Source organism: Arachis ipaensis, unplaced genomic scaffold, assembly GCF_000816755.2.
Source record: "Arachis ipaensis cultivar K30076 unplaced genomic scaffold, Araip1.1 Aipa1435, whole genome shotgun sequence".
Taxonomy (NCBI): domain Eukaryota; kingdom Viridiplantae; phylum Streptophyta; class Magnoliopsida; order Fabales; family Fabaceae; genus Arachis; species Arachis ipaensis.
This window is the reverse complement of record NW_015495783.1, coordinates 634-10,594: the sequence shown is the minus strand read 5'-3', so window position 1 is coordinate 10,594 and position 9,961 is coordinate 634. Positions and strand designations below refer to the sequence as shown.

Sequence of the window (9,961 nt, the reverse complement as noted above, 5' to 3'; positions counted from 1 at the left end):
ATGGTCAGCACATAGATACCTGACGAGCTTCCATAGCAATAGCTTCCTTTTCATCAGCCAATGAAGAAGCCATCTCAAGCTTATCATTCAAGATACAAACTTCTTCATGTAGTTGGTCTCTCNGCTTCCTTTTCATCAGCCAATGAAGAAGCCATCTCAAGCTTATCATTCAAGATACAAACTTCTTCATGTAGTTGGTCTCTCTCCATTATCACCTTTGTTAATTCATTCTCAATGCTAGCAAACAAAGAAAGTGACTGATTCTCTAGTGAAGTGGTCAAATTAGCAATCTCTTTTTCCAAGCCCTTAATCACCTCTTTATGTTCGTCCACTTGCTCTTCAGCTTCAGATTTCTTTGCATAGAGTTCTCCCAATAGTTCCCTCAGCTCAGCATTTTGATCAGACAGTTTGTCAATTGATTCTTTAGCAAGACTAAGCTCATAATTTGACTTAGCTAAAGCCTTTTCTGTGTCAGCAAGAGAACCTTCCAGTTTTCTGTTTTGGACCAATATATCTTCTAGCTGACTTGTTTTTTGTCCTAGCTCATAACGAACTTGGCTTAGAGAAAATATTAACTTCTCAGTCTGGTCCTTTATATCCTTACTGTTTGACGCAGATTCCTGCAACAGCCTAAAGTCAAAAAGTAAACCCTCTAATAACTCTTGTTTCCTCTGTAACTCTTTTTTAAGAGCCATGTTCTCATTTATTATCTCAACATTGGGAAAACTTGGCTCGTCGGGTATATTCTTGATTAACAGATTTTGATCTCTTTTCCCTGTGAACTCATTACCTTGACGGGGTGAATGCAAATAGTTGTTTACACTAAATCTGGAAACTTTACTTATAAACTCTTTCACCAAGCAGTTGTACAGAACAAAAGATTCAAACCTTTCATCCACAACCTGAGGGCAAATATCTTCTAATGATGACCTCAGGCAATTCATAAAGTTTGACATCTCCTGTCCCATCAGAAGAATATCAGAGTACATTATCATGAGTTTCTTCTCAACATCAGTTTGAACTTGCAAGAAACACTGTTTTAGCATTGAAACCAAGTTTGACATCTCTAACAAAGAGATATGGATGTGATCCTGCAGTAATTGATTCTCTTCTTCTTTATGAAGCATTGAACAATTGAGTTTTTGAATCTCTTCTGCCAAGCTTGATCTCTCAATCATCAAACTTTCACCAACCTGCTTCCATGTAGCAGTCAACTGTTTTGAATCTTCAAGTGCTTTTGTCAAAGCATGCAGTGTAATATCTGCTTCCTTGACCGTTTCATGAACTTCCATAAATTTGGTTAAGAAGCAATCAGTGGGCTCAATGTTCCCAAAATTAAATACCTGAGTTATATTAAAGAACAGAGATAAATGTTTTTGTTTCCATCAAGACAAAACTTCAATAGTTGTTGAAACTCAAAAAGAGCAGTAGTTTCATACAGTTTCACCACCAAATGGAATGTTACATACCTCTGTCTTGTTCTCACAAGTTGCTCCATCATTCAGCCTCATCAAATGGAAAGATGAAGCCTCCTTCTTGAGATCTGTCATTTGTTATTACATGATTAGACTCTTCCGTTGCACTTGAGATGAAAAATTTGATTTGTAGAAGTTATAATGCATATGGATGGGAAAATGGGGGTAATAATGAAATACCTTTAGGGTAAGCACATGATCCATCATCCAATTCTCTAAGGAGTGCAGACAGACAGAAATAGAGTCTACGGAAACTATCATGTGTTGCATCTAATTCTTTACTTAGAGAGGACACTGCTGCACCACAATGGATTGGCCTTTTCACAAGTTTGCTTATAGTTGATGATTTATCATCAGATTGAGTTACAATGCCTCCCTCAGATTTCACACGCACCATCTGTTCAGCTACTTTTCCAGGAGAATAAAAATCATAGGTATATGTTGACCCATCTGACTTGCTTGTGGAAGCAATGCTGTCGCATTCAGCTGACAACTCAGAGACTGAAGAGCTATCAGCACTCAATTCATCAGCATCTACAAGATCTTCATCTGCCAGTAAAAACCTAGACACATCTTCTGTTCTAATACATTTTTGTATAATATGCAATCTTTTATTCATATCTACACATTGGTCTTGTATCTGATGAAGAGTGTGATGATGATCAGTAAACGCCTGAAAAATGTTTGCATTTGCAGTTTGCGAGTCAACTGTATTACACTGGAAACTTCTTCGATGCATCTTCAGATCCCTTACTTCTTTCCTGATGTCCTGAGTATCTTTAACCAACTCCTGAATTACCTCCCTGTAAGCAGAAGAAAGATCTAAGACACCAGTTTGGAAGGCTACTGTATCTGTTTCTGAATTGGTAAAAAATGCTCTTAGAGCATTCTCCATCTCCAGTACTTCAAACTTTGCTGACTCAACTTGAGCTATTAGGTAATTTAGTATAATTACAACATCCTTATTCTCAGAAATAGTACAACTGCCTACTCCTGTAAGCACATGTAGTTCAGGGATGGAAATATCTCTTCCAACATCATTGACAGGACCTACATTACAACTATCGGTAAGCCATTTGGCTACAAGGAGTACGGCATCAGCTCGTTTAGTTTCTTTACAAAGTTGATTGTTTTTACACTTTATTTCATTTTCCAGCATCCATACCATATTGGCCTTCTCAGTCAACATCTCTCTTAACTGAATTACCTCTTCGGTGCCTTCTACGCTGTCTTGTTGACATTCACTTAAGGCTATAGTAGCTTCCTTTAAGGAACTTAATTTCAACTCCATGTCCAACACCACTTTTTGTGCCTCTTCCAAACTACTTTGTAGCTGCAGAATTGTTTCTTCCTTCTCAAGATAATTTTTTACAGCCAGATCAATATGTTCACTAATCCTAGCATTGACCTGAGGAAATGAACAAGAAATACTTTTCACTTGTCCACAGGCATCTTTAAGAGACCTGGAGCCATCTAAAAGAAACGTTGTCAGTTCAAAGATTGCTTTCTCCCACTCCAAAGACAGTGTTCTAATTTTTTCTTCTTTCGCCGCAACCATATTTCTTAGCTCTGTATTTTCTTGAGCCATGGAGCATAACCTTTTGTCCAACTCCAACTGAAGATTAGAAACCTCTTCCTGCAAATGAAGAATTGTTTGGGTTGTCTCCATCTCAACCTCTTGACAGACTATTTCAGTCTCCTGTTTCTGAGATAACTGTAATGCACATTTCTCTTTATATTGCTCATTAAGCAACTTAACATCCTCAAGATCCTTACACATTTTTTGCAATTTAGTTTTCATCTCTTTGCTGCTGTTTACTTTATTACTTTTAGCAAACATTAATGAGACACCCAAAGCATCTCTTTCTGATATATTTGATGTCGCACAATCGACTCCCCATGCGGAGGCTGGCATCTCATCTCCAGAATCACTTCTCATGGACATTGTTTCAACCTGCATGATTAAGTTGATTATGAAACAAGGAAGCATACACGTGTAATTTGCTAAAAAGAAGAGCATAAGAGCACCATAATCTGTCAAGAAAAGTCTATATGTGGAATGTCTATATTTGGAAACACATGTTTAACTTTTTGATCAAGAAATGTTTGCTTTGCTTCTAAACTTCAGTTTCAACTGTAAAATGTGTTACATCTTTTGGTCATATTGAAAATCCAATACATTCTGCAACAGATCTTATGAGTAGGACATTCACTTATGGAGATGAAGTTATATCAAAAAGATACTGCTATAAGGCAAAAAAGGCTACATAGATTAAAAACTAAAAATGATCTCAACAATGAACATTTATCTATCCTTAAATATTTAATCAGGATGCTCAAATAAAAAAAAATTCAGAACCAGCAGCCATAGAATGTGATTTAATATGACCAAACAATGTTTAGCAATATCATCACAAAAATTGTCATCATTTCATAGGAAATACTTACAGAATCAGTTTTTAATTGATTACAGCTCCAATACTTTCCAAGTTCAGTTTGTAATTTATCTACATCCCTGCAATATAAATAATAAAGAAGAGAAAATGAGGAAACTTCTCAGCATTCTACTGTAACTTAGTGTTTGAGCCCAGTGTAGTAGTATCACTACTAACTGTAATCTCAAATAGAAAGAGATTTGGCAATAATCCAAACAAATTTATGATCTAATAATCCAAACAATCATTTGACAAGTTTTCCACAATAAATGCATTGTTATACTCCACAAGATATTTGGCAATAATAATAACTTAATAAATATATCATCAAATAATGCATCATATAGCTGCAGCTTAAGCATGCTTGTACAAATTGCTGAGTTTCATATCAAGTTTCATATGAATGAAAAGAATATATATATATATATAACTGCCTACCTAAGCAACTTGGAATTCATGTTCCAGCAATAATCTACCTCTTGTTCAATATCAGTGTCCTGAAAATCAAAGAACATCATGACACGTGAAAACAGGAAGTCTCAAGTAGCAGAACAAATATTGCATTAATCATTAAATGTGTTGACCTGATTTTCATTATTGATGAAAAACATAGTTTGTTCTTGATTTGCAATAAGGAGCTGCAAATGAAAAGCATAATAGCAAATATTCATTTATAAGCTGGAGAACATGAAGTTGAGTTTGATATTTCCAGGAGCTAGAACAAACTATGGGGTCCAGCCAGACCTGATCACGCAATTCAGAGAGTTCAGCCAGCAATCTTTCTCTCTCTCCATGCTCATAGAAGCTTTTAAATCTGGCAATAAAGAACAGAGGCAATGATGCATAATGAGCCACTGAAAAGAATGAAGATTTTGGCATGTAAATATATGAAGTATCCATTGGACTTACTGTTGGAGTTGTTGGAGAAGTCTGTCATTTTCCAAAGCAAGTCGACTTGCTTCTGTGTTTCTATCAACACTCTCTTGAAGCAACTGGATCCTCTCCTTTAAGGCCTTGTTTTCCTCTATGAGATATTTCTCAGCTGACAGTTTATCATCTACCAGTAGTTCAAGGTTTTTAATCTTCTCCTCACAATGCCTCAGCATTACTAAACTCTGCCGGGCGTCCTCTTCCCTTTGTCGAGCCTGCACGAAAAAGGCTTATGATTATTTCCAAGCCCATGATATAAAAAATATTGTCATTCTTATGCTTATCCATAGAGCCAGCCTAAAACCTTTTTAAGTATACATATTTATAAAAATAATTATTGCAAGACTTACAAAACAAAAAAGAGTAAACCTGAAGGCTAAAATTCCTGTAAAAATTGTACTTACCAAGGAGTTCAAGCATTCAATTTCAGCCTTTAAATTCTGGACTGCAGCTTCTGCGTTTTTTTCTCTCCTCAAGGCTCCAACCAAAGCAGCTTTCATGCTTTTAATCTGCCAGATATTACATCTCTAACTTTACACGACTGATTATTATTCGATAAAACCTGATACTCTTACACAGTACAACCCATAAATACAAAACTAGCACAAATAGTTGCCATGAAATGTACCTCTTTGTTTGAAAGAAGCATCTTCTGGCCAGCTGTCGCACATTTTCCCAAAGAATCATATCCTTCTGAACTTTCACTCAGACTGCAGCTTTTGGAATTTGGCTCCAAATTTGATAGTGGAGTTTGAAAGTTTTTATTTTTCATCAGAAGGGACAATTGACTCTGTTCCAGTTAAGTTTTCAGTTAAGTCAGCTCTATGATAGAGTATAATGACCTCAGATTTTGAAACTCTTAACAAGATACCTTCAACTGCTGAATTTGCCACTGCAATGCATTTATGTCACCAGAAGCATCTTCGTTCACTTTTGCCTTATTTATGAAAGAGCGAGAAAATCAATCAATTCATAATTTATCTCTCAATGTAGTTAATGCTTCATAAAATTGCGGACAAGCATAATAGTATTGTGGTTAATTTAGTATAAGTTTGGAGTTAGTTGCGGTATTTTGTGGCTGAATCGACATTCGACAGTACTAAACAATCTTCCAATTAACCATAGTCATAAGCTATACATGATTAACCAAAACGTAATTAATCAGAGATCAAGCATGTAGTGTGATTACTGTAATAACAGTCAAGTATCATGATATCTCAGTAAAGCAGATTTTAATTTTTAGACTGTGGTTGATGTGATAAAATCATAATACTCAATTATCATCAAATCAAACATAAGATATGCATAATCAACCAGCCTGATTAACCAGGTTTCTAAGTGATGAGTAAAAATATGGTGCGAGGATATTATAGTTTAAAAACATAATGCATTTAAATAGATAAGTACATTGTTTTGAATGAGCTTGGCTCGCTGGGCAAACTTCAGAGTACTTAGCGTTTCATGAGCAGAGCTGCATGGGAACCAAAAGCAATATTAAGGATATTCAGAAACAAAAGATATGGAAAAGACCATCATTTAATTTCAAGTACAAGTTTACACAAACCAAATGGATGGGCTGACATTTGCAATGATCATTGTTTTTGAGTTCCCACCTAAAGAATCCTGCGTATAAGGTCTTGGAGAGTCATCATACTCAGTCAAGAGAACAATGTATTACATTGTAGGTACCATAACCAAAACTAACTTTGTAGCTTCATGTATCTAACCTGAAGAAGAAATGTAAGCCTTGAATCTCTGTAGGGGACATGTCTTGGCTTCCCATGTGCTAAGTCCACCAAAGACATTATGACCAACCTAACCATATGGAAGAATAAAATGATACAGGTAGGCTGAACATAAAGCTCTCCAAATAATTAATAAAAAGTATTTCTTTCCTATTTAAGAATAAAAAGTAATAGTTTTAATTTTTAATTTTTAATTCTATAAGAAATTCCAATCATTTGATCACACCACATTCTATTGGTACTCTTAAACTGCAATAATATCTGCAAGAAAAACGTGATAAGCTGGATGTAGGTGTAAATATAGTTACCCAAGAGTTGACAAGGATTTGTTTATATTTGCAGCTTCTTTCAAACGTTCACTATCTGCTCCTGAGCTTTTCTGCCTATAATAATGTGCAAATTAATCAAGGTTTAGAGCAACGGTATCTGTTGCAATTGTAGAACTTGTAGTTACCTTTCAGAACCAGCCAGATCTACTAAATTTAACCTTGCAAACCTAAAGTGCATCATAGAATCTTTCTCCCATCTGCTTTCAATAATGCAAGTGAAAACACTGTGAGACCTACTGCTCTCACAATTCATACGAGTTGTAGCCACTTTTCTGCTTGCAGCACCCTTTGTTGGGGAACAAGAGCATGTAAAACAAGATAAAAAGCATCAGTATACAATATTAAGGCAAACTCTAATTACATACATATTTGACAGCAAAGCCTCACCTGTATCAAGAGACGGAGAACATCATTAACAGTTTCAACACTATGTTCAGTAAGGTTTTCTACATATACACCCTTCTTCATATCTTCTCTGAGCTACAGAGAGAATAGAGTTACAAACGCTGTTAATCAAAGCATAGAATACAAATTAAAACAGATTGTATGCATGAAATTGTGGATAACCTGCAGATTAGTTGAGGAAGGCTCCAAAAGATCTGTTATTTGCTCATTGTATATCTCCAAGAAGGAACACTTGCAACTGTACTTCATCTTATATTCCCTCATGCTCTCTTCTTCCTACACTTAACATATTTCCCTTAAGAACTCCAACCAAATAAAGGACCAAAACAGAGAAACCACATTAAACTGACTTGAATAATTTATCATAAGGAATGACAGGAATTCAAAATATCACACCGCTTTGATCCTTGTAAATAAATAATCAAAAACTCTTGGTGTTATCCCACTATCATCGGTAAGATTCCCGTCTGTTTCTTTAATCTCACCCATCATGGTATATGTCTTGCCACTACCTGTCTGCAGAAATTCAGACTAACACTTCAGCACCAACCACATAGATATATAACAGCTTGTTGCGAAATAGTGAAATACAAGACAAGTCCCCATTAATCATACCTGACCATAGGCAAAGATACAACTGTTGTAACCAGACAAGCAATTCTCCACCATTGACACTCCTGCAACTCTAAAAAGGTTTTCCTGCACCAAGTCAAATGAAACCATTTCAACATACCCCCTTTCAGAAAACTCTTATTTCAAAATCAATAAATCGACGTTCAACTAGAACTCATCAAGCGCAACCACTGAAACCTGAAGCCAACTCCAAACACCAAAGTAACATAAATTTTCAAGATATGCTAAACAAACTCTTCAACATTGTAATTTGCATTAGTATATATCCAAACAAAAAGAACAAAAATAACATCCAAATTTAAGCCGCACCTGGGATAAAGTCTCACACCCTACATGATCGAAGGTGAATCTGGTCTCCGGGTGACCAAGCCACACCAAAGTTTGCGCACTTTCCTGCTTCAAGCACCTTCCATGTCCTTGCACAATCTTCTCCGCAGCACTCAACGGTCGAATTCTTATCAGAACCTGAAAAAAACGCAACCCCCAAATTCAGACACAAAAAACAGTGAAACACCAATTTCATCAACTCCAACAACAAAATCCAATTACCTGCACATTATGATCCATCCAAAATGAAGGATCATCTTTGAGCTCAAAATGCGGAACTTCAGTACACAATTCGGTAACATTGGCAGCTGAGATCCCTCTCATCAACGCACACGAACTCACTCCTCTTCCTTTGCTTCCTCCACCAAGCGAAACCCTCGAGCTTGAAGCATTCCTTGCTGGCGTGCTCTGCGCAGAGTTCGGCTCCGAATTCGACTTCCCGAGCCGAGCCGAAGCCCTTGTCGTCCCGGAGCTGAGGCAGACGCTGCTCCAGTTCCCGAACCTCTCAGAGTAACGCCGACCCAGCCGAATAGCTTCGGCTTTGGAGAGTGAATCAGCTTCGGGGTCCTGAGCTTCCTTCTCGTACTGAGAAGGGTCAGGTATCGAATTCAAAGGGGTACGAGGAGGTGGATAGTTGATTGGGTTCTGCAACTGCGAGGATGATTCAAATTCGTTCTCGTTTGGTTCCGCTTGGGGGTTCCTTCGAAGGAAGGTCCTAGAAGAAGCCGAGGTATCTTTAAACATTCCGGTGGTTTGTTCAGTGAGATAGGCTTTTAGTTCATGGAGATTGAAGAAGAAGAAGGTTTGGTTTGAAGATGTGAGATTTTGAAGGTTAGATCATAAAAGAGAGTGTGATCGTGTCAGAAGAAGAAGGCGATGCGTCAGTCAAATCACGTTGGAGTAGCCGAGTAGGGAAGGAAATGGAATAGGATATTGGCCCGCTCAAATTCAAATTCAACTTTGTTGAATTTGTGGAGATGCCCTTTGATTATTCGTTATTTGCTGGAGTTGACCCCTATACTGGTTTTAAATTTCAAACCTCTTTTGGAGGTGGAACTGGAGGGCAACGTTAACTAATGATGTGGGACAAGGTTAGTTGACCTCTCGCTGTAAACAAGAGCTTTTTTATTAATTTAAGGTTATTTAATTCTTACACTTCTTCAATAATAAAATTTTATTGGTCACTCATTCAAAAAATATTATTCACCTATTTTCATATTTAAAAAAAAAAACTTGTTGTCAATGATGCACAGTGATAAATTAATATATTTGGATTTAATTGTGTTTAAAATACACTAAATTCTTAACCAATCTAAAAATTAACTGTTATTAAAATAAAACGAAAGAAATTGTAGATTGTGGTTAAATTATAGTAGCAGGATTCAAATAAGAAAGTGTGCTACTCTATTTATTACATGTGATCATTATGTTCAGGATAACAAAGTGGCCGAGTAGCAAATAACATGAAAGCAATAATAACTGATCAAGTTATGGGCGTCATTTTAAACCCGTAAGCCGTAGTAACATGACTTGGAAGAGGTCCTGTGTAATGGTGGAATTGGGTTAATTTAAATCACTGGGTAAAATTCAAAAGACTAGCAATATACAAACCTGCTTTTATTTATGGTGGAGAAAATGGCAAAAATATCTTTTTATGAAGATGCTTTGGTTAAAAGTGTGGT

At 36.5% G+C, this 9,961-nt stretch overlaps 1 protein-coding gene across 1 annotated transcript; it reads right to left on the bottom strand.

The window, feature by feature from the left end:
* Nucleotides 1–19: 19 nt before the first annotated feature.
* Nucleotides 20–9,289, bottom strand: LOC107624615 (kinesin-like protein KIN-12C; the record flags this gene model as incomplete). The annotated part of the gene is made up of 23 exons (XM_016327072.2): nucleotides 8,502–9,289; nucleotides 8,262–8,417; nucleotides 7,935–8,018; nucleotides 7,716–7,835; nucleotides 7,482–7,595; nucleotides 7,302–7,394; nucleotides 7,040–7,200; nucleotides 6,894–6,968; nucleotides 6,568–6,655; nucleotides 6,405–6,463; nucleotides 6,248–6,311; nucleotides 5,712–5,777; nucleotides 5,469–5,630; nucleotides 5,245–5,349; nucleotides 4,820–5,055; nucleotides 4,655–4,724; nucleotides 4,495–4,548; nucleotides 4,349–4,407; nucleotides 3,924–3,990; nucleotides 1,656–3,429; nucleotides 1,470–1,543; nucleotides 191–1,343; nucleotides 20–108 (listed from the first exon to the last, which is right to left on the bottom strand). Coding segments are annotated over exons 1-23 (5,445 nt in total), but the record flags the coding sequence as incomplete, so codon positions are not given.
* Nucleotides 9,290–9,961: the final 672 nt, after the last annotated feature.